We start from the raw sequence: 26,456 nt of genomic DNA on the forward strand, positions 1-26,456 counted from the left end.
GTCCCCTTGTTGTGCGTTAGCTACGCTTATGGTGTATTGGTTGCGAAATACAATATGTAACCCGTGTAAAATGTCACTTTTTATATTTTTGACTTTTGAATAAAATTTACATATGTGCTTTAGAATAGGAAATTTTGATTATGTTGAAAGAAAAAAATTGCCTGTACTTTCATTGTTAGACAAACGGAAATGACACAACTATGTAGGGCGCCATATTTGATTTAACAACGATGTCAATGTGCTTTGGTCCATGTTTGTGCATTGTCGAGTTTTTGCCTTATATATGTTTAGTGACACTTCCATTGTATGGCGCGTTTTGTGGAGTAGATGTTATATTAAGATTGTCATTACTATTGTATATTCATTCTCTTGTTGTAAACTACATACCTAAAGTTTTGGTGAGACTCGTTTTTCTAACTCGATGGGGGATCGAAAGTCGTGGCAGTTTACTTTTCTTTTTTCTTTTTTTTTTGTATTCTTTTCAACAAATATGTACGTTTGCATCAATCATTCAATTACAATATTAAATATTGATCAAAAGTGAGTGCAGTTTATACTACTAAAATAGCCCATGATTTTCAAGAGCAAAAAAGTATAAAAACCCGAATCCATGACGTTTCACCCCCAAGGCAGTTCACCCCCAAGGCAGTTCACCCCCAGTCAGTTTGCCCCCAATTCGACCTGTTCGCCCCAGCGACCAGTTAACCCCCCAATATGATTCGCCCCCCAACTGTTTGTCTGTATTACTGTATTTTCTGGAAATTATAAATTTATTTTGTTACAAGATAATGAATATAGTTAATGGAAATTATTACAGAAGTATGGAGTTTGTTGTTATTTCAAAATATTTACACATGTACATGTTTGTATTAATTCAATAAAAAATCACTGCAGCTTGCCCCCAATTCGACCTGTTTACCCCAGCGACCAGTTAACCCCCCAATATGATTCGCCCCCAACTGTTTGCCTGTATTACTGTATTTTCTGGAAATTATAAATATTTATTTTGTTACAAGATAATGAATATACGTAATGGAAATTATTACAGAAGTATGGAGTTTGTTGTTATTTCAAAATATTTACACATGTACATGTTTGTATTAATTCAATAAAAATTCACTGCAGCTTATAATAAAAGCAATAAAATGGGTTATTAAATATATATACGCTTTGGTAGTCTTCCGACCATGTTGTTCACGAGAGTCCTTGATAGACCTGTGCTCTTTGAATACGCCTAAAAAAGACTGTTTACCATTCAGGTATGAAGAACCTATGACATGGCACATCTTACTGAGAATTAAGCATTAATGACATTCATAATAAATCTGTTTATTCCGGTCTTACGAAAGTAAAATTCTGTGTGATCTGAAAATGTAAATCATAATTGGGTCGACGACTGCCAAACCGTGCATCTGACATCCTATTTGGGGGCGAACTGACTGGGGCGAACAAACCTGGGAGTGAACTGGCTTGGGGGCGAAACGTCTGGTACCCCAATAAAACATGCCATTGAAAAAAAGCCCTGAATATAGTGCAAGGCAAAAAAGTAACATGGAGAATTAAAAACTCCACAGCATTGCTGATTGTCATGGGCAAATGCAGGGGTTGCCAGTAGAAAAAAGCACATATAGCTACAAGGACTGGAATGTGACAGGAGCAGGTCATCTCGACGCAGCGGTTGGTCAACTTGACCCACACTGTTTTAATCAACTCATATCATTACTGTTTTATTAATTAAATATACCAATATTTCACTGTTTCACTGTAATATTAATAAATAGACACCAATAATGACACCAAAGGTGTAGACTTCCATTTTTAATTTCATCACAATTATTTACGGACAGTAAAGTTTGGGGCGAGTTGGTTTTCGTGTGAGTTGACCAGCATTCAGTGTAATTCTGCAGAGCAAAATGAGTTAAAATGTAGGAGTTTACAGGACAGAAATGAATAACATGGAGCATGTAATTTAGAAGTGAATCTGACAACATACTCGGTTGCTTGCAGATATATCAGACTATTGGGATACATATATGATATTGTAACCTACCCCTATTTTTACAAATCTAATCAGTACCCATATTCAGTTAAAAGTAGACTAAACTCCAACAAGAGCCTTATGTGTTGGAAAGATGCATACCTAGACCACCAACACATACTGACTTTAACAAATGAAAAACGCGTAATTTTAGAATTGATAAAAAACCGTGATTATTCCTGCTAACTGGGGGCAGCCATTTTGTTTCATTTTTGTGACGTCTGGTGGTATAGCTTGGGGTGAAGTGATGTCAGCTCAGGTCCAACTTCTCTATTATGCACAGTGTAAACAAATGCTCTAATTTACGACAAGGCACTTCGCTTTCTTTCATCAACCTGACTTGTAAAACAACATAAATGACTTGATAGTATAATAAACTATTTAACTAAATATATTTCAATTTGCATCAATATAATGAAATGGAGTTATAGTAATTTTTTCTTTGAAAAAATCCAAAGAAAAAATGCATATTATTAGGCCTATTGGTAGGATACGTTCGAGCAAAAACGACCACTCATGATACCCAAGTGATAATTTTCTTTTCTCTGGGACTACGTAATTGGTCAGTTTTGAAAGAAAGAAAGAAAGAAGTGTTTTATTTAACGACGCACTCAACACATTTTATTTACGGTTATATGGCGTCAGACATATGGTTAAGGACCACACAGATTTTGAGAGGAAACCCGCTGTCGCCACTTTCTTTTATTTAATGACGCCACTAGAGCACATTGATTTTTTATCTTATCATCGGCTATTGGACATCAAACATATGGTCATTCTGACACTGTTTTTTAGAGGAAACCAGCTATCACCACATAGGCTACTCTTTTATGACAGGCAGCAAAGGAATCTTTTATTTGCGCTTCCCACAGGCAGGATAGCACAAACCGTGGCCTTTGTTGAACCAGTTACGGATCACTGGTCGGTGCAAGTGGTTTACACCTACCCATTGAGCCTTGCGGAGCACTCACTCAGGGTTTGGAGTCGGTATCTGGATTAAAAATCCCATGCCTCGACTGGGATCCGAACCCAGTACCTACCAGCCTGTAGACCGATGGCCTGCTACGACTCCATCGAAGCCGGTTGGTCAGTTTTGTGATTTTAGATGGGAAAGTCTACTTAATCAAGGGTTTTACAGAATTACTTACAGTAATAAAGCTGGTAAAGTCCATTACGATTTGAGGTTATCACACAATACCCTGTGATCTTAATAAAAGAGGCATGTCTTTTTAGTATGTCTAGACACAGTGTCTAGGGACCGTCTAAATATACACCTGCCAATCAAGAACCACAGGCACAGGCCACGGAAAGAAAAGACCAATTAAGCAAGAAAACACTCCGACTATTATTTTAGTATGTGAGTTAATTTATAATAAAAATATAATAGTTATTTCAACACTTTGACAATGGTGGTTTATTTTGTATTGAAAAATAAACCACATATACACGTTGCTGTGTTACTGGGATAGATATTATTACAGAACATTGCGATGCATCCGCAAAAATCAGGTATGTTTTGTTTCTTCATTTCGAAGACTAATTCCTGACGTGACACGTTAGGTATTACGTAACCACCAGCTCGCCAGAGGGCGTATTCACTGGGATGGTACAAAATGGCTGCGCCCGTTATATATAATAGCCGTCACATTTAACAGTTTTATTAATTAACTATACGATTATATTTGTTGATATTAAGCAATAATGTGCATTATATATCGTTGAATACGCATACCAGGTCAAATGCCTTGATTGTCCCCTCCTTTAAGCGGCCACTTCTTTCCCTCCCAAACGGTTTATAACGTAAATGCACCTGTAATAAGCGGTCACCTGTCTAACGCGGCTAGCGGCCACCCAAATCGGATCCCAAATCACTAAAATACCTGTATTAAGCAGTCACAGTAAATGTTTACGATTATGTAAAAGGGATATTTAACAACAGCGATAAGGCGTGGCAAATAACCAATGTTCACACCTTCAGGAATACTAGTACCCGTTCAGTCCTGACATCTCTACTGTGTATCAATTAAGAAAGTATGACTATGGAAAGCATCTAATTGCCTCTGGGTAGGTCGCACTTGACATTTGTAGATTCACTTACTATGACAATACACCACATGAAGTAGAAATTAAATAATTAAATGGAAAGAGAAAACAAACTTGTTGAGAATGGTTAATTGAATACATTCCAGTTGCAGTTTTTCCTGAAGGAGGCGACATGTCAAAAGTTTATTTATAGTAAACTGTGAAGCACACATCCATTAATTAGCAGTAAAGACGCTAAAACAAGAAACAACAATATGTTTTAAAGACTATATGTCGCAACCTGTAATCAGCGGCCACCTGTCTTAAAAGGAATTAAAAAAACAAAATGTTTTAAATACATACAGTGATACACATGTACATACTGTACACTTGTTTTCTTTTATTATACATTTATATCTATCTAAATATACTGAACAAAAAAAGAAACTTCCGATTTGTACATATAGTATTTGTTGTGTTAAAGAATTCATTGTGTAATGAAATTATATAGGTAGTATTAGCCTTGAGCTCTATTATCAGGATTTATGAATTTTATCGATTATTTTTGCACTGTTAATCGTCAACAACGTGAAATTCAATTTGCACGTGCATGCATGTTTCGACATGTCTCGTGTAGTATTCGGTCAATTTGTTTTACTTGTCTTACTGACATTGTTGTCAAGTGAACGAAAACGCTTCAAAATTTGTAAAAAAAAATAAAGTTTTTTACATTGTAGCATTTTTAGTATGCCAAGAATACCCAATAATTTACGCGAAACGGGTGATTGGCATGCTTGATGCTGGCATGTCAGCAGAAGATGTTGCAAGGAATGTTGGGAGTTCTAGTCGAGCGATACGAAATCTTTGCATAAGATTTCGAACGACAGGAAGCACCAACGACTTGCCACGTAGTGGACGTCCGCGTGTTACAAGACCGCTATATCATGAACACGCATTTGCGCAATCGATTCCCAACTGCCACTGCTACTGCTGCTAACACACCTGGGCTTCATAATAACCGAATCAGTGGGCAAACTGTTTGTAATTGTCTGTGGGAGAACGGTTTACATGCATGCACTACGTCCTTACGTCGGATGCGTTTCAACGCAACGTCATCGTCTAAATCGTCTTAACTGGGCACGTGTACACACTCGTTGGATACAGCGATGCTGGAATACCGTTCTTTTTTCGGATGAATCCAGATTTTCTTTACAACGTGGTGATGGCAGGGTGTGCGTCTACCATAGGAGAAATGAACGCTATGCTGACTGTTGTGTTCTTGAACGAGATTGTTTCGGGGGTGGGGGTTGTGTCATGGTCTGGGCAGCCATTGCCCATGGTTATCGTTCACCACTAGTCGTCATTGATGGCAATTTAAATGCTCAACGTTACCGCGATGACATTGTCGCTCATCGCGTGATTCCTCTGTTCCATAACAATGCCAGCATCTCGATTTTTCAGCATGATAATGCCACCTCTCATACAGCTAGAGACACTGTAAATTTTCTTAGGACAAATAACGTTGATTTCATTGATGACTGGCCCGCTAAAAGTCCTGATCTCAACCCCATCGAGCATGTCTGGGATAGTCTGGACAGACGATTGAGGCGTCGTCCCAACCCACCCGCTAACGTCAACGAACTTCGTAAAGCGCTCATTCAGGAATGGAACAATATTCCACAGGCAGAAATCAACACTTTAGTCAATTCTATGCGTCTGCGATGCACTGCAGTGGTCAATTCAAGAGGTGGTCATACCCGTTATTAAGTGGTTTTTTTTTTTGAACCCTTACCACACTTGGTCAAAATTTCTCCCAGTTTCTGTTAACCTATGGCCATGATTTTTGCACCAAACGATGCATCATGGAACACTCTTTAAACGCATATATAACAATTATTCCCCCGGTTTGTTTTCATCAAGTTATGTTAAGCAAAGTTAGCGGAAGTTTCTTATTTTGTTCAGTATATATACATATAGATATATGTACCATATCTGATATTTGTTTTCCTTTCTGAAAACACTGACATGGAGAATAATATAGCATTTAACCATCTCATTAATACATTTTCCTTTAATATGCTATATAAGTGCATCTATACAAGAGGTAATTTAACCCAGGTTAAAAGGAACTTAGGTTAATTATGTGTAGTCTAGTAGAAGGCATATTGATGTAGATCAGTTTACTAACAGTCATAATATTTGCCTCTATCTCCTTTCTCAAGTTGTATATTATCAAAAATTAGTTTTATATGTATTACTTAAATTTTAATTGCAATAACAATTCCAGTACAGTACAAGACTGAACAAGAAAATATTTGCATTATCCACTTTGACTAGATATAAAACAACACCAATATATATATTTTAGTAGGTTGTACACCGTGACATGAAAATAACTGAGAGGAGTTATTAATTGCTCCCCTAACTTAGATTATGGGGGACAATTTAAAATATTATTAATATTCACATGCCAAAGGGAGCCATATATTATTCTCCTTGAACTAATCTCAGGGGAGTGATGGGTAGCTGGAGAGAGATATAAGTCCCCTTAGATGACAAGGTCTGAGGTTGGCTATATTTTATTATTGCTATTTTCTTTTCACCTGCATTCAACCGGTAAGGAAGGCCAACATCATGAGATAATTTCACAATCTGTAAAAACCAAATCATTTAATTATTTCAAGAAATGGTTTTTTTTTTAAAGAATAAAAGAATGTTTTCAGTGGAACATTTTTTCTGTTGCCATTACATCTATATAATAAAATGATAATAATACTGTAATTTAAAGTTGTAAAGTAAGAACTTTGCAATTGTTTACTTATATCATGCATACAAATTTTATTATTATTCATACAAATTATATATTTTGTAGCCCACATCATAATTATTATATTAATAATTATCTTATTATTTCAAAGTTGTTAAAATTTATAATTAATATTACCTAAAAATTGCATCAACAAAAAATTATATTCTGCCCAACCTGCCTCTAGTCGGATCTCCTTGAAATACTAGCTATACGGAAACATGTAGGTAATAAATATAGATTGGACTAATTCAGATTCCCGTTGTTCGCTTCTGTTATATGACAACCCAAGCCGCTATAATACTCATAAGACATGCTGCAACTATGTGTTAGCTACAGAAAATAAATGACAATATGCAAAGCATGCAAAAAGTTAATATGATAATTTTATTCTATGTAAAACAGTAATCACTAAGGCTTTGCTTCACCCCCAAAGACCTGGATGATCGGTAACTAGGCCGTGTGACGTCACGCCGGTTCCGAGAATTTGTAGTTTCCTGTTTGATAATGACTAGTATAGACTAGTGTTTGTTGAGGTATTGTATAAAAGCATTAAACTATAACTATAACAATTATACTTTTCTTATAATGCTATGGATTTGAACATCTAACAAAACTAGATTGCTTTTCAGGTTTCAGAAAGTTAAATTCAATCTGAGTAAAAAACCAATCAAATGCTTTTAGTTTTATTATTTATTTATTTATTATTATTTTTTATTATTTATTATTATTTTAAAAAAATAAAATTGTTGTTACTTTCAGTATTCCGTGATTCCTTATCTTGAGCTATGTCTGTTGGCTGGTCTGCTATTGTTGCCCATCAACCTGACCCCGGTACCGCTCATATGGCTGTATGACAAGTTGATATGGCTGGCCGAACCTGTCTTACTGTTGGCAGAGGTTGTCCTGGCTCAGAACTTTGTCATGCGGTGTAGTCAACGTGTTGCAGACAACATTGATGATGATGATGAAAATGCACCAAAATGGAAGGTATCACCACTGGGTCAACTGTTTGTGATATTCACTGAAAGTAATGTTTTTCTACAGACCATTTTCTACATGCACGGTTTCTGGCTCTGTGTGGGTGTGAAACTCTAATGGGGGTGGGATGGAGTGAGGATAGATGCATTAAATTTTTTTAATTCTGTGGCAGTGTTTCCATATGTGTGGCACAAAATGTATCCATTTTCAGCATTCTTCGTCAAAAACCAGAAAACTGCTCTAACAGTGATTAACTCTGACAGAAATGTTGTTCACTGGTTAATGCTTGACTCATTTGTCTTAGGATTAATTGCTCTTCATAGATCTTCCCCATGACTGGTATATCAAAGGCTGCGGTACGTACAGTCCTGTATGGGAAAGTGCATAGCAAAGATCCTTGTTGGTTTTTCGTAGGAGTATCCAAGGAGGTGACAGCAGGTTTCCTGTTGAAGATGTGTCGAAGTGACTGTTGGATATCTGCAGTTTTAAAATGTGCTGGGGTGTTAAACAAATATTCCTATTCTTTCCTTAGTTTCACAAATTAAATGGTTTTTTTGTGTGTGTTTTTATGTTATTGGTGTGCACTGTTTCTTCTCTTTCTGCAAAATATTTGACATAACAATGTTTTATTAAGAGTATATTATGAAAAGAAATTATGTTATTAATCCAAGCTGACATGGCGAATTGTTTTAACCTGGTAGACATCTACCTACGGTTAAATTATTGTAAACATTATTTTACCAATTTGCAGATAGCTATGTTGATAGTAACAGTACACATTTTATTTTTCAGGCTCTTGTCATCGTCTTCTCATTGATCTGTTACTTCATATGTATATGGCTAGTGGTAAACTTCTGTCTAGAATCAACTTCCATACAGTTATGGTGAGAAAAAGATCTTTAAAACAAAGATAAAAGCTGTTAATAATAAATACTTTTTGTACACTGTTTACTTACACATTGGTCTGGAGCGTGAACGTAGCCCAGTGACAACATGCTTGCATGATTAGCAGTTGGTCTAAGATCCATTCCTGTCATTGGGCTATTTGTCGATCCAGTCCGTGCACTGTCACTATCCTTTCTGGTGGATGTGGCATATAAAGGAAGGTAGGAAATGTTTTATTTAACGATGCACTTAGCACATTTTATTTATGATTATATGGCATTGGACATATGGTTAAAGACCACACAGATATTGGGAAAGGAAACCTGCTGTTGCCACTTCATGAGCTACTCTTTTAGATTAGCAGTAAGGGTTCTTTTATATGCACCATCCCATGGACAGGATAACACATACCATGGCCTTTGATATACCAGTCGTGGTGCACTGGCTGGAGCGAGAAATAGCCCAATGGGCCCACCGACAGGGATCGATCCCAGACCAATTGCACATCAAGCGAATGCTTTACCACTGGGCTACGTCCCGCCCTGTTGCGTTTAAAAGAGCCCTTGCTACTAATGGATTTCCTCTCTAAGACTATCAAAATTACCAATAGGTTAGCAATGTTTTTATCATGACTTGGTTGTTGTGCTTTGTAGGTTAGCAATGTTTTTATCATGACTTGGTTGTTGTGCTTTGTAGGTTAGCAGTGTTTTTATCATCACTTGGTTATTGTGCTTTGTAGGTTAGCAATGTTTTTATCATCACTTGGTTATTGTGCTTTGTAGGTTAGCAGTGTTTTTATCATGACTTGGTTATTGTGCTTTGTAGGCTAGCAATGTTTTTATCATGACTTGGTTATTGTGCTTTGTAGGTTAGCAATGTGTTTATCATGACTTGGTTATTGTTGTGCTTTGTAGGTTAGCAATGTTTTTATCATGACTTGGTTATTGTGCTTTGTAGGTTAGCAGTGTTTTTATCATGACTTGGTTATTGTGCTTTGTAGGTTAGCAATGTTTTTATCATGACTTGGTTATTGTTGTGCTTTGTAGGTTAGCAATGTTTTTATCATGACTTGGTTATTGTTGTGCTTTGTAGGCTAGCAATGTTTTTGTCATGACTTGGTTATTGTTGTGCTTTGTAGGTTAGCAATGTTTTTATCATGACTTGGTTATTGTGCTTTGTAGGTTAGCAATGTTTTTATCATGACTTGGTTATTGTTGTGCTTTGTAGGTTAGCAATGTTTTTATCATGACTTGGTTATTGTTGTGCTTTGTAGGCTAGCAATGTTTTTGTCATGACTTGGTTATTGTTGTGCTTTGTAGGTTAGCAATGTTTTTATCATGACTTGGTTATTGTTGTGCTTTGTAGGCTAGCGATGTTTTTGTCATGACTTGGTTATTGTTGTGCTTTGTAGGCTAGCAATGTTTTTATCATGACTTGGTTATTGTACTTTGTAGGCTAGCAATGTTTTTATCATGACTTGGTTATTGTTGTGCTTTGTAGGTTAGCAGTGTTTTTATCATGACTTGGTTATTGTTGTGCTTTGTAGGCTAGAAATGTTTTTATCATGACTTGGTTATTGTACTTTGTAGGCTAGCAATGTTTTTATCATGACTTGGTTATTGTTGTGCTTTGTAGGTTAGCAGTGTTTTTATCATGACTTGGTTATTGTTGTGCTTTGTAGGCTAGCAATGTTTCTATCATGACTTGGTTATTGTACTTTGTAGGCTAGCAATGTTTTTATCATGACTTGGTTATTGTTGTGCTTTGTAGGTTAGCAGTGTTTTTATCATGACTTGGTTATTGTTGTGCTTTGTAGGTTAGCAATGTTTTTATCATGACTTGGTTATTGTTGTGCTTTGTAGGCTAGCAATGTTTTTGTCATGACTTGGTTATTGTTGTGCTTTGTAGGTTAGCAATGTTTTTATCATGACTTGGTTATTGTGCTTTGTAGGTTAGCAATGTTTTTATCATGACTTGGTTATTGTTGTGCTTTGTAGGTTAGCAATGTTTTTATCATGACTTGGTTATTGTTGTGCTTTGTAGGCTAGCAATGTTTTTGTCATGACTTGGTTATTGTTGTGCTTTGTAGGTTAGCAATGTTTTTATCATGACTTGGTTATTGTTGTGCTTTGTAGGCTAGCGATGTTTTTGTCATGACTTGGTTATTGTTGTGCTTTGTAGGCTAGCAATGTTTTTATCATGACTTGGTTATTGTACTTTGTAGGCTAGCAATGTTTTTATCATGACTTGGTTATTGTTGTGCTTTGTAGGTTAGCAGTGTTTTTATCATGACTTGGTTATTGTTGTGCTTTGTAGGCTAGAAATGTTTTTATCATGACTTGGTTATTGTACTTTGTAGGCTAGCAATGTTTTTATCATGACTTGGTTATTGTTGTGCTTTGTAGGTTAGCAGTGTTTTTATCATGACTTGGTTATTGTTGTGCTTTGTAGGCTAGCAATGTTTCTATCATGACTTGGTTATTGTACTTTGTAGGCTAGCAATGTTTTTATCATGACTTGGTTATTGTTGTGCTTTGTAGGTTAGCAGTGTTTTTATCATGACTTGGTTATTGTTGTGCTTTGTAGGCTAGAAATGTTTTTATCATGACTTGGTTATTGTTGTGCTTTGTAGGCTAGCAATGTTTTTATCATGACTTGGTTATTGTTGTGCTTTGTAGGCTAGCAATGTTTTTATCATGACTTGGTTATTGTACTTTGTAGGCTAGCAATGTTTTTATCATGACTTGGTTATTGTTGTGCTTTGTAGGCTAGCAATGTTTTTATCATGACTTGGTTATTGTTGTGCTTTGTAGGCTAGCAATGTTTTTATCATGACTTGGTTATTGTACTTTGTAGGCTAGCAATGTTTTTATCATGACTTGGTTATTGTTGTGCTTTGTAGGCTAGCAATGTTTTTATCATGACTTGGTTATTGTACTTTGTAGGCTAGCAATGTTTTTATCATGACTTGGTTATTGTTGTGCTTTGTAGGTTAGCAGTGTTTTTATCATGACTTGGTTATTGTTGTGCTTTGTAGGCTAGAAATGTTTTTATCATGACTTGGTTATTGTTGTGCTTTGTAGGCTAGCAATGTTTTTATCATGACTTGGTTATTGTTGTGCTTTGTAGGCTAGCAATGTTTTTATCATGACTTGGTTATTGTTGTTTTGCAGGTTGACAATGTTTTTATCATGATTTGGTTCTTGTGTTTTATAGACTGACAATGTTTTTATCATGACTTGGTTCTTGTTGTGTTTTACAGGCTGGTGTTTTTGGTTCTGGTTGTCTTGATAACGATGCACAACATGATGTGGATGGCGCCTCAGACAGGTGTTAATACTCTTACATTCATCTCCTTGTCATTGTTCATACAGGTCACGGAAGTCCTGCATAGAATTTGTAAATCACAGAATTCTGATTTGGTCATGGAAATTCATGTAAAGTGTTTGATGGATAACAAAAATAAATTCCCAAATTTATGAGATTAGCATCAGAACATCAGAAGATTGTAATGTTATTATTCCTTTCAAAAGGGTCGCGGAAAATTCCTTTAAAAAGTAATGAAAAGTCATGGAATCGGTTTGATAGATAAGTGTATGAATTGAAAATTTAAAAATACCTTTCAGTGTTCTCGCTGCTCCATTTAAGCTGGGCGGCTCGCCCAGCTATTGCATTTTGCCACCCTCCTTTATTTTTCTGTGCTCCTCTTCATTTTCCTCGCACCATACTATATTTTACAGCAGCTATCTCCGCTATTTCCAAATGCACACTTTTTTTCCACACACAAAAAATCAATCCGCCTGCACACTCGACATCAAAGGAAACAATCTGCGTTGTGTGTACGAAAAAGTTCAGTAGCTTACGATAGTTACCGTAACATAATTTAACCGTAGTTTTAACAGCCTCTATTTTGTCCCATACCTGTATCCATTTGTATATTTGATACACACAATGTAAGTTATATTTTATTTCAGCAATGAAAACATTTAATTTTTTATCGATTCGGCAACAGAAAAAACATTTATTTGGCGCCAAATTTGTCGCATGATGAACGGTCATTCTGTCTTTTGTTTCCACTAACTACTGTCTGATATTTTGTCCTCTATTGTAGATTTAATTGGTTATAACTGATGATTTTTACTTTGTCATTCTGTTTATTCAGCAATTCTTTATAAAATATTATAAACATTTTATTTTGGGGGGGATATCACAGCTTATAAAAACAACTGATATGTGGTAGTGTTTATCATTAAAATCATTTATCTTGGGTGCCAAATACTATAAACACTGCCTTTACAAAAACAAAACAACTTTTTATCAGCTGGCATCAAAGTGATCGATTTATTCGATGAAGATGGAAATAAAATGAACAGAATTTGTTTTATCCCACATTGGGGGATCACTTTACAAACATCTTTATTGTTCTTCATATATCTTGAAATCTTTATTAAAATAATATTAAAAGTTTGATCGGTTCAGCAAAACCGGAACTGCCTGTGAATGTGAGACCGACAACATCTCCGGTTCAATTAAAAAAATAAGTTGACTTATATTTTGTATCAGCTTTTTCATACCAACTACTGAGAGGCAAAATAACTTATTTAATAAGGAGTATGTCTTTCCACAAAGTCGACCAACACACAACGACATATCGTAACCAAGTGTTCCTTTTTTTTTCTTTTTTTTTTGCTTTTGATTGTGGTTTTTTTTTGTGTGAAGGATTTGGTGCCGTGCGACCGCCCTCCTTTAATTTTCACCCAGCGAGAACATGGCCTTTTTTATACTCTTGTCAACATTTGTATTTAGAGACAATATTTTTATTAAATGTTTTATTCTTTTTCATTAACTATAATAATTTTAATACTGAGTGAGTTAGTTTTTCTTATATTTACAGGCATTGTGAGTGATGCAGCATTCTGCAGTCTGTGTAGTATCGTTGTGCTGTACGCCATGATCGAAGAAACCAGACATGTCCGTCAACCTCTTAATGTGCCCACTGCATGGAACAAGTATGATTTAATAACCGATACATTATTCATTTATAGATAATATTATTTGAGTTATTACATCAATAGTTTTGATGGAATATGTAACAATGTTATATGATAGGTAGCCCGTTTTTCATTTTTCTTTACATCATGTTGCATTCTCGCATAATAGGTTTATGATGTCGGGGAGGCAACTCATGTCAGTAAATGAGCACATGGTAGTGCGTTTGGTCACAGTTGTGTCGCCATTAAAAGATAATCACTAAAGTGTGTGTTCTTTTCCGATTTTAGGTAAATTGTAACCCCACACCATAATTACCACCACATAAACATAGACAACAATATTTATGGTAACAAGTATCACAGTAACAAGATACACTGACCTTTTAAGTGAAATTGATGCAGATATTAGTTATTCATTATTTTAAAATTAATTTGAAGTGATTAGATTCAATTCAGTAACGCCATTGAATTATGACAGATCCTACACGTATAAAGAGTTAGTATATTGTTTATAGATTAGTTAATGAAGAATAATAGGTTTATTACTATTGACAACAAATTGGTAATGTTGTAGAGTTGTTTAATGTGAAAAACAGGAACAAGGAGATGGTATTTAGTCACATGATACCCAGAATGCATCTGTCAAGTTGGGCATGTCCATGTGTAAACAAAGTCATGTGTAATTACGCAGGGATTTTAAACATACTTTTCGATGTTGCAGTAATAGTCGTCACCTGATCCTGGTAACAAATAATATTTCATGCTTAGTTTTAATAATCAAACTGAGTTTAGTATATATATCTGGATATTATATTATAAAGATGTGTTCACAAATACCTATATGATGTTACAGGTTATTAGTTTGTCAGTGGAAATTGCACTTTGTTAATTACAAACATTGAAAGTTTGTGCTATCTGTTAAGTATCAGTCCATCCATCCACTCATACATTATTTTCATCCATCCTTCCATCCATCATGCATGCATCCATCCATCCATCCATCCATCCATCCATCCATCCAGCCATCCATCCAGCCATCTATCCATCTATCCATTCATCCGCTAATCCTTCCATTCCATCTTTGTTTAAATGAGATATTCTTGTGTTAATTTCTAACTTTCCTGTAATTCAAATATTTGCAATAAAACTTAAGATTTCAGTGGCCTTAACTGTGTAGGAAAAGACTTAGAAATAAACCTAATAATATTTCCAGTGATATTGTTTTGCAGATCCTACAGCAAGTCATTTGTAGATGTCTTTTATTCCATTGCCTACATGAGTGCAGGTAAACCTCTGTCAGAATCACATGGTCTCTGTCATTTCTAAGGACAGTTCAGAATTGATTACTGGGAGGGGGTGAGGTGAAAGGATCCATAATTTTTACCGTATATCTTCGCCTGTAACTCGACCCTGCTTATAAGTCTACCCTCTAATTTCAAGCCCTGAGATTTTTATTTTTTATTGACCCGTTTGTAAGTCGACCCATAAAAAAATTACCAATAAATTTTAAAGTATTTCTTTGTTTCAGCAAATGAGAATCATAAATGGTTCATATATACATTATTTGAAAAAATATAAAAAAATATTGTTAGTTTCTTTTTAGTACCTGTGTAATATTATCCCAAAGGCTGCTGAATGTTTCTGTAACGCTATTGGTACCCTCAAAAAATTAATTAACATCTGTGGATGCAACTAATACGTTTATGGTAGGGGAAACATTTAATTCACCAAAATTCTTGTTAGTTTACAAAATAAGTATGATTTCAGATGTTTTCTTACATTATTTATTTCCGTTTCAGAGAGTGCTACCAAGGCCGTGCTTTTCATGAAGAAGTTTTTATCTCCATTCTTCCTCGTTACAGTCGGTATCCGACTTTACAGCATCCTCTTTATAGTGGACAGAGTTACCAAGAACTTCTTTCAAGACCAGGTAATATTCAGTAAACTCTTTATAGTGGACAGAGTTACCAAGAACTTCTTTCAAGACCAGGTAATATTCGGTAACCTCTTTATAGTGGACAGAGTTACCAAGAACTTCTTTCAAGACCAGGTAATATTCAGTAACCTCTTTATAGTGGACAAGGCTACCAAGAACTTCTTTCAAGACCAGGTAATATTCAGTAACCTCTTTATAGTGGACAGTTACCAAGAACTTCTTTCAAGACCAGGTAATATTCAGTAACCTCTTTATAGTGGACAGTTACCAAAAACTTCTTTCAAGACCAGGTAATATTCACTAACTTCTTTATAGTGGACAGAGTTACTAAGAACTTCTTTCAAGATCAGGTAATATTCGGTAACCTCTTTATAGTGGACAGAGTTACCAAGAACTTCTTTCAAGACCAGGTAATATTCAGTAACCTCTTTATAGTGGACAGAGTTACCAAGAACTTCTTTCAAGACCAGGTAATATTCAGTAACCTCTTTATAGTGGACAGAGTTAACAAGAACTTCTTTCAAGACCAGGTAATATTCAGTAACCTCTTTATAGTGGACAGGGCTGTCAAGAACTTTCAAGACCAGGCAATATTATAGTAACCTTGTACTAGACAGAGTTGCAAAGAACTTCTTTCAAACAAATTAGCATTAAAGTAACCTCTTCTATTCAATTCAGTTTATTGCACAATGCTAAACAATCTGGTGTCAGCAAACGGATAAGAATTGTATAACATCAGTAACAACAACAAATAATAATAATAATAATAATAATAATAATATGAGCAAGATGGGGAGACAAAATTTGTATTCCTATTTATAGGAATAAAATTACTATATTGTAAAAACAAAATGGTCAAAGTAAAATAATTTAGTTAAATTACTGCCACATTGAACAAGTAGTTTACGTTTAGAAATACAGCTGTTAATAATTGTTAAAGGAGACCGGACACCAAACCATATATATGGCGTAATGAATTTGTTTGCCGCCATAAACCACAACACGCAACTACCGCGCTCCCCTTATTGACCAAGTTGAGCGTGCCAGTCTTGGTTGGTTTTTTTTTTCGCCGATGTTTGCCGGAAACTGTCGACAATTGATGAGCTAGACCCGTGACGTCATCGATGAGAGGAAAACTGAAGAAACAACCAAGCAGCATGGATGAACTTAGCGATTTGAGTGACATTTATGACATTTTTAATGTAAACTGAAGCAAATGGACCTAATTAGAAGAAAAGCACACAAAATGTAATACTTCATCATAAATCTTGTTCAGCATAGATGTAAATATGACACTTCAGTGGATATTCCATAGGCCGATTTCGCAAATTTGCAAAATGCGTCCCCTCCTCACCAAAGCAAGATATAATAATTTAACAAAAAACTAAAATTAGCACAATGTTCTTTATTCTTTTAACTAGTTATCCTCCAAGTTTTAATGTGTTTGGTTAAACCGTGTATTTTGTATTATTAAGAAAATGTGTTGCCAGTCTACCGAAACTGTCCACAGCCGGGTACAGAAACACAGAAATGTTGGAAAATATTATACTGTTGCCACATACTGACAATCATTTTACAACTAATATGTCTTATCGACAATATTATTATGTAGTCTTTGAATTTATTAATATAAAATACAACAGGCCCGTAGGAACTGGGGAGGGGCGGGCCTAGGGACTTGTTCTCCATCACACATTCTAGGATGCAAATATATGTTTAAAATTTTCAAGTTACTCTGCATAAATAAAGATGATATAAAGATAAAAATCTAGTTTGTATTCCTCACTAGAGACTGTATTTCCCCCCCCCCCCCCCCCCCCCCCCCCTTCAAATATCGTTCCTACAGGTCTGTACAAATGTAGATAATATGTAGAGGGTGAGGTTAGGAACCAGTTCCTTTTATCTTTAGGATTTTGTAATCATGATTTCAAACCAACTGTTTCAGGTAGTTTGCTCCACATACTGACATAAAACACATTTGTTATATATTGGAATAAAATAAATATAATTACAATATATCCAGTGTTATTTTCTTTAATCATTCATGGAGGAAGAAGGAAGTCCTGATGAAAATATACTACAGGTAAAATATATTACAGGTAAAACAAAATAATATATGATGCTTATTCCATGTGGTAACTATTGTTAATTTTGCTTTAAATTGTTAGATGCCAAAAGTGATTAATTATATTATTTTATGGTAACAGTCGAAAATTAGACGACCAATTGTTTCAACCTCTGCCAAAGGTACCAGGTTTTCTGCCAGAAAATAAGTTGAGGGTACGTAATAAAACAGGCCCACTTGTGAGCTTTTTTTTTATCACATTAATTTTTGCCATTGTAACCAAAATCTGATGCAGAGTTTATACCCGGTCCGTCGGTGCCCCACCTCCCAAAGTCGTTCCTATGGGCCTGTAAAAACTAAATATATTCAAAGGAGTTTATTGGGTGGTTATAGGTTTGAAATGTTTTTTTATTGAACATTTTATTTCACGCACTTTTACCAATTTTAAACAGCAATTATGTTACTATAATCTATCGAAAAAATAAAACATTATATATATACATTAATTTCTGAGATTTTTTAGTACATCCATGTAAGTTTACCATCCGCACCCTCTGGCAAAAACCCAGGGTAGGTATTAAAACAATTATTTGGTGTAGAGTATTTTTAATATGACATACAGAAAGCATTGAAAAGTACCATTTTATTATGCTTTAATAATTGACATTAGCTTTAAAACTAATTAACCATCATTCCTTCTGGCCAGAGTACATACATGTATGTTGTTCCTGCCAAAGTGTTAGCATTTTAATTTTAATGACAATATACTGAACTGATGATAAACATTGTTAACTAACGTAATAATTCACGTTTTGAAGGTGTTTTGTTATGAGGTTAACAAACCAACTAGATCAAGAGACGTTAGTATGGAGTCGTTATGGACTGTCGGTAAAAATTAATTTGGTAATTATAGGTAAATAAATGTGAAGTTTAAATATTCGTATGTGAACAAATTGCAATACCTGTATTTAATGTATATCTTAAGTACATACTTGTTTTATTTTTCACATTGTAAATGTACCATAACCTGCTTTATTTAGTTGGTGTAAAGCCCGTTCGACGACAATAATGCGTCCATGTTTTAAAACAACTTTCGGTGTGGGTTTTTTTAATCAAAACCATGATGTTGGCTGTTTCTTGGGATGCATTGCTGTTACTGTTGCAGTTAAACACTGCGCAATTAACCATCATATAATTACGTCGACAGTATATAATAACACTAATTATCTTGCAAATTAAATTTCGATAAACCTGGAGACAAAAAAAAGAAAGAAAAAAGACGACTAAACGGCACAACCAAAGAATCAACACGTGTACCGGTATTGCTTGGTAACTCTCACCGATGACGTATTGTCTCGCTTTCGTTCAGATCTATGCATAATCCCGCCCACTTCTGTTTTTACCCCAAATCTAAGACGTGCAACTGACTGGTGCCTCTAATTAGTTAGAGTAATGCGGTCTTTGACGCTAACTTAATCCATTACACACTACATATCTTTTGGTGTCCGGTCTCCTTTAATACATGGTTAAGAATTTCAATGTCACCATTATTGTATGATATAATAAATATAAATTTTAAATTGCTATTTAGAGTAGAAAAGCCAGAAAAAGAGTTTAACTTATTAAATAGTTGTTGCCTTTCAACACAGTAAGTAGTACCCTCTAAAATAAAATGGTTTTATTGTAACCTCTTTCTTGTGGAGAATGACCAAGAACTTCTTTCAAACCAGGTAATATTATAGCATTCTCTTTATGGTGAACAGAGTGACCAAAAATGTCTTTCAAGACCAGGTAATACTTGTATCGACTGAGTTATCGAACTAGACTTAAGACTAAAAAGACTTGCAACCCAAAGTAATTTTTCCCAAGTTAATTATACTAACATGTTCACACAAGTCAGGCTGTAGATGGGTGGGATCAGAAGTGAGCTATTATGGAAGCCCAGTCAGTGGATGAGAGATGGCTGGTTGATTAGTTTTTTCTTAGTTTTTTCAACAAAAACATCTTGTTACAAATTAGGATTAGGTTTAAGGATATAGTCACAGTGAAATGGATAATGTTTGTTTTTGCAGGATGACATCGACATCATGACAGAGGAAGAAGAAATAGAGTTGTCTTACCTGTTGCCATGGAAATCTCCACTGATGCTGAAAGTGGCTGTGATTTTCATGTTTACGCAGCTGACGACGGTGTTCCTGTCTGAGTGTAGTGGACTCTTCCTTACCAAAGTGTCGTGGTTACCATTTACTGGGGCCATCTGGCCAAGGGAGATCATTCTTGGCAGAATCTTACAAATAGTGGCAGCTAATAGTTTTTATATGTGGAGGTTATACCGAGCTGATGACTGGACATGGTCGGAATGGCTAACATCAGATGATAGATAGCCATTTTACTAGGATTGCTGATTGTTATTTGTTTTAATAAATACTACCATTAATAATAAGTGTAGATTTCTTGTGACCAGGTAACCAGTTTTCATAGATGAATATATATAAAGATTTGCAACTGAAAAGTATTCAGGTCCTGATCTAGAATTGAAAAAGTAGGAGCAGTGACGTCTTGCTTCCCAGAAGAAAGGGGAGCAGTTTGATCAAAATAGGTGAAACAAACACTTACCGGTACATTTCGTAACATTTCGCCATTCGGGAACATTTTGAATTATACACTAAGTTCTAATCATAATATTTCAATATAAAATACTACTACTTCTGGTAATAAAATGTAAACAAAACAATCACACGATTATTATTAAGTAGTTGACTCTTGTCTTTGGCTATCTTAAGACAAATGGAGGGATTAAAAAGTATATATTGTTGGGTGGCATTGGGGTATTTTATTTCAATTTACATGTACAATGTTTGATATGTCTATTCTATGACCCTGTTTTGTTAAAAAGCTGTTGTACATGATTTTATATAATAAAAAATATATATTGATAATAATTTAATAATTAGTGACATGTCAGTAAAGAAATCTACTTTAAAACTATTTTCATGTTTGTTACTTTACATATACATGAAATATTTATATAAATTATATCCTTTTTGTTTGGATTATGTATTGTAATAATTTTCCATGAAATGTTATTTTGTATAGAGAATAAAGAATTTTATTTGTTAATACAAAATTCTTACCTTTTTTAATAGACAAATTTATTTTTATCAGATAATAAAATCTCAAATGATGATTGAAATATGTGTTAGATTTGTGGATTGTTAAATCAATTTTTGTTTGAAAAAGTATTTTATTGCATGAACAACAAAAGGATTGGGCACAAGTTTGCATATACTCAACAAAATAATTTGAGGGCCTGTAGATATTTTAAAACCCTATTTTTCTCTATGGTTTAAAAAAATACTGCTTCTTCCATTGCAAGGTGTCAACATTGTGACAAGTTCTTAAAACTTAATATTCAACAAGAAGTTATAATGAACACAATATCAAGTATCATTATGTATGGATCTTGGCCGAATGCACATTTCGGTAGTTTTCGTAAATACACACACACACACAAAAAAACTTGTGTGCAAGATTTTTGCATGTATCACCGGTCCAATTTTAATGAAACAATGTTTAAAAGGCATCTGTGTTAAAAACGTATTAAAATACTCTGACACTAGCAAACAATCACCGAAAGTCGTCTGGCCCTTATTTCATTTTATTGAGTATATAATATACAATGAAATGCGTCAAAACCAGACTGGAATTCTCTCAAAACCAAACATTTTTGACAGCCCCTTTTTAAATATTGGCCTAGATACTTGAAGCTATCTTAGCACTACAATATCGTAAAAGCCTTGTATGCGTCGTTGCGGTATCGTAGTGCTAAGATACTTTCTAAATCTGATGCCTCTTAAAACCAAGTTTTATACTTGGTCCTGTGGGTTGAGTGCTTGCGTGAGGTGCTTGCATCACAGGATTGAACCACCTTGTTGGATCCGTTCAACTGACTGGGTTTTGTTTCTCATTCAAACCAGTGCACCACAACTGGCCAAAAGCTGTGGTATGTGCTTTCCTGTCTGTAGGAAAGTGCATATAAAAGATCCCTTGCTGCATTAGAAAAAATGTAGCGAGTTTCCTCTGTTAACTACAAGTCAGAATTGCCAAATGTTTGACATCCAATAGCCGATGATTAATTAATCAATGTGCTCTAGTGGTGTTAAACAAATCAAACTTTAAACAAACTTTGGTCCTGTGGGTGTCTGGTTTAGATGGGTTTAGCTGTAATATGAATATCACTGATTACTTAACCATCAAATTTAGGAAAGGAAAATACTGTATATTAGTAAAAATATGGAATTCATTACATAAATGAATAAAGTAATCTAATGTATTTTTGTAGGTCTAGCTATTTCTAAAATCTACAGTTCAAGCCCATTATCCTGGGCATGAAAAAAACTTGACTACTTTGTCTCCAGATGGTAGTGTGTCAGTGTGAGAGGAAGCTGAGTTCCACTTTGGTGATTAGCAGTCTGGGTTTATTTAGGTGCAGTTTCCCACAGAGAGGATAACACACATCATAGCCTTTAATATACCAGTCACGGATCTCCGACTGCAGTTAGAAATATCCTGGTTCAAATAATGAGTGTTAACAGTTGGATTCACTTTATATAGGGGAGGATGTAGCTCAGTCAGTACAATGCTCGCCTGAGGTGATCTGGGGGTAGGATCAAAACCCCTTTGTAGACCCATTCTTTAATGTGTTTTTTTGTTTTTTCCTTACCCAACAACTGGTATGTGCTGTTCTGCTTGTCCTATCTTCAGTGTTGCCCCATACATCCAATCCCTTGACATAAATAGTGGCTTCTGTAGTTTACTATGGTAAACATCTACAGTTCCATTTTATTTACATTTTGACATCTATTGGATGTTAAATGTCACAATAATAACAGTCCGAAACGGGTATCTTGAATAACTTGGAAATTTCGTGAATTTTATAACACAAAAAAACTAATATAATTTTGATTATGACTTTAGTGTACATATTTTTTATAGGTACACATTATAAAGCAAAGTATATAAATAATAGGTAACTGATTTTTTTTTCTTTTCTTTTCTTTTTGTATTGGTCATATGGAGAAAGTATCGATAGAGAAATTAATATTTCACTCCTACAAACTTCTACCCCGTCTGCGATAATTTGCTTCCCACCTCTCAAAGATATTGAATTGTTTGTCACTCTTCTTTCTGTCATTAGTAGGCATAGTTCATCAAGATAATTGGATATTAAGTTAAATTATTTGAAGGTATAATGTTTACATTTCAAAACAAAACTTAATGAATACTTTTTGCAGGAAGCTGCTGTTGTACAACTTTGAAATGGTGGGGGCGGGACTTAGGCCAGTGGTAAAGAGCTTGCCTCATGTGTGGTCAGTCTAGGATCGATCCACATTGGTAGGCCCATTGGGCTATTTTTTAATACATCCAGTGCACCACAACTGGTATATCAAAGGCTGTGATATGTGCTACCCTGTATGTGGGATGGTGCATATAAAAGATCCCTTGGTACTAATGGAAAAATGTAGTGGGTTTACTCTCTAAGAATATATGATAGAAGTACGAAATGTTTGACATGGAATAGCCTATCATCCCCTATGATTAATAAATCAATGTGGTTTAGTTAAACAAAACTTTTTTACTTTAAATTGGTGCTCCCGATCAAAGGAGGATATATAAGGACGATACAAAAAGTGTGGTGCTCTAAAAACAACGTCAGAAATATTTGCAGTTACAACCAAGGAAATATGTCAAGACGAAGAATACTTAACACTTTAAATATTTATTCAGTTTAATAACCATCCTCTATGTTACGACTGAACTGGCGAATTTCGGAAGCAGTGTTCTTGTTGACATTCGACTCCCCTAGAAGCACTGTACCAGCCAGATAGACCGAGTCGATCCTCCCCGGTAACGAGGAATTACATCCGCAGGAAGTTTGTCAAGTTGTTAACTTGATGCAAGAGAAAACGGAATACACTCCGAAACACAAAGTGATGGATGATTTGGGTGAGTAGAACTTGACCGTCAATCCACAGTTAAAATATAGAAGTAAAGTAATAAGTGATAGCAGATAATGGTATTGACAGATTACACTAATAATCACATTTAATAAATTTACAAAAATATAGATTTTATGGCAGTTCCTGATTGCAAAAATATCCACTAAGGCCCCATATTATATTGATATCAAGAAGGAACCTAATCCTAACCTTGAAACTGACCCAAATCTTAGTCCATAATCTTAACTCTAACCCTAACTAAACGTCCGAAATGGGGGAGGGGGCAAAACCGGGCGAATATTTTAGTTTCGAATAACTTCATCAGTCTTCCTATTTTATGACAGTTAGGAGCCTATAGCTTAAATACTAAAGTTTCAAATAAGTTCCACCCATTCCCTCTATGGTGTATGAAATTTGTAACCGTAACCAAACCATAAATTAAAACAGTTTTTTAGTTATTTCCTTTAAAAGCATATGTGTAAGAATTGAATAAATTGGTGTAAACTATTTATAGGTTGTATGCAAAAACAAATTTAGGTAACCCTTTTTGTTTTAGCGTAACCTGTCATGACCATGTAAATAATGTCCTAAATATGATCATGCATTCATGAACAAAATATGGGTTACCTGCTTTAAAACTGTATAGTTCCTGAATCCTGGAGGCTAAACATATATACAGATGGTACTTGACAAATTTTAAAAGAATAAATAATACAGATAACTTACCATCACTCCTGAAATGGGATACATTTGTAATGTTAGTTGTGCAATCTCATGTTTTTTTATTTTGTATCTATTCTTATAAAAATAATTGTAATTTAACAACATATAACTGTTTTAAAGTGGGGGAAGACTGATGATCTGGAACTGAAAATGATATTGTAAATATTGTTAATTTATAGAACAGGGCCCAGTTCCACGAAGCAATCTTAGCCCTAAGATTACCTTAGGCGCATAGCTACCCTATGCACTTTAAGTTTATCTTAGGGCTAAGATCGCTTCGTGGAACGGGGCCCTGTGGCACTTGGAACATTTTTACATCATGCTAATCTCTGATCTAGTGACCTTTTTCATCCACCCCCATTTCCACAAAGCCTTGTTTTTCCTTGGTCGGAATTCCTGTTTGGGTTTTTTCAAGCTCAATCTGAAATTTGATCTTATCAAATCTGCCAGAGGATCTCTGTTAATAATAACAATAGAACATGTGTAGATTTAAGCAAAACCAATGTTCAAGTTGATTGTCTGTTATTTAGCAAAACATTATTTTATTTTGTTAAAACATGACATTTTTTTTTTTTTGTTCTTTATTGATAGTTCTTTCATTTGAGGGAGTGAAAACAATTTGTTTTTGTTTAGCTGTAATTTTACTATATAAGAAATGTTTTTTTAAAAAGTTAACGTTTTGATTATGTTATTGTATAACCCTCTATTATCAATTTATGTGGTTCAATACATAACAGGGCTAGCTCTGCCACTCGCCAAATTCTTTCAATTTGGCGAAAAAATATTGTTATAATTTATATTTTGTTGGAAGATAGCTATAGGTTTGGCACTTTTTAGATAATTTGGCGAAATTTTCTGATCATCCAGAGCTAGGCAATTCCACGGTAACGGAATTACGAGTTGGAGAGATATTTCAGGCATTAAACTCAGCTAGTCCACATAAGAAAAATTATCATAATGATATAACTAAGTAATACACTAGTACTGCACTAGTGCTTGTTAAGGGCAAAAGTGAGATTCCCTACTGCAAGGTGTAGTGCATGGGTACTTAATTAAAGTCTGTTAACGGAATTACGCAAAACGGACACCATTTTTACGGGCACCACAAAACATCGACAAACTCTGTGAAGTATGATGAAAGAATTATTTATCTTCATGATGAAATGATGACCTAATGACTTGTGATTAACAAAATAGAAATTATATTACAAATTATCTTTTCATAATTTTGCTGTACAACATTGAATGCTGGTAACAGAATTACACAGTTCGGTAATGGAATTACACAGTTCGGTAATGGAATTACCGCTCTGAATTTACATTAGAACAAAATAATTTATTTACATGTACACGTACATGTATATGAGTGGAGATTTAAACTAGCACTATAAACTGTACATATTACATAGTAAATGTTTAAAATATTTGACAGCAATTGTATATATTATAGAAGTCTAAAAGAAAGATATATGTCAGACATATTTCTGTAATGTTTATTATTATTTTGATAATGTCAAATCCTTGATGGATTACTTGATATAAGCACAAATGTATACATAATATATAGGCCTACTGTTTGATTATTTATCTCGACACAAGTTACATAAAAAGGTATCACTGATTTAAAAAAAAGAAGAAAAAAAAGATAAGCAAGCACAAGTACATGCACATAATATATAATAGTGAATTATTTAACTAGTTATTATTTTTATTTAATTTTTTGCACTGAAAGTGAAAAAAATAATCTGCAAAGATTTATTTAAAAAAATTTAAAAAAATGTGCAAAGGAGTTTGTGTACATTGTAGTTCAGGATCAGCAGACGATTTCACCCTGATAAAAACTTACAGAAATTAACGATGTTGAATCGTTTTAATATGACCGAAATTGGTCATCATTTTATAATTCTTGAAGTTAACATATGTTTACTTTTTAAAATTTTGACCACTGGGATGAAACATACATGTACTTAAAATGTTTATTCTCTCAGCGGATTGATCACTGAGGTCAGT

General features: G+C 34.6%; 2 protein-coding genes across 2 annotated transcripts in view; both read left to right on the top strand.

The window, feature by feature from the left end:
• Positions 1-99: 99 nt before the first annotated feature.
• On the top strand, positions 100-20,823 carry LOC121366798. Its single transcript, XM_041491104.1, has 8 exons — positions 100-398; positions 7,629-7,856; positions 8,640-8,731; positions 11,995-12,062; positions 13,627-13,741; positions 14,953-15,008; positions 15,523-15,653; positions 19,797-20,823. The coding sequence occupies exons 1-8, from the start codon at positions 231-233 to the stop codon at positions 20,106-20,108; spliced, it is 1,170 nt and encodes a 389-aa protein (XP_041347038.1). The 5' UTR covers positions 100-230; the 3' UTR covers positions 20,109-20,823.
• A 2,628-nt stretch (positions 20,824-23,451) lies between these two features.
• The window catches only part of LOC121369308 (paxillin-like), a 39,810-nt gene continuing 36,805 nt past the window's right edge, over positions 23,452-26,456 (top strand). The window contains exon 1 of the mRNA XM_041494280.1: positions 23,452-23,730. Coding sequence (XP_041350214.1) covers positions 23,679-23,730 — 52 coding nt within the window. The 5' untranslated portion in view covers positions 23,452-23,678. The remainder of the gene's footprint in view (positions 23,731-26,456) is intronic.

Source organism: Gigantopelta aegis, chromosome 3, assembly GCF_016097555.1.
Source record: "Gigantopelta aegis isolate Gae_Host chromosome 3, Gae_host_genome, whole genome shotgun sequence".
NCBI classification, from domain to species: Eukaryota; Metazoa; Mollusca; class Gastropoda; order Neomphalida; family Peltospiridae; genus Gigantopelta; species Gigantopelta aegis.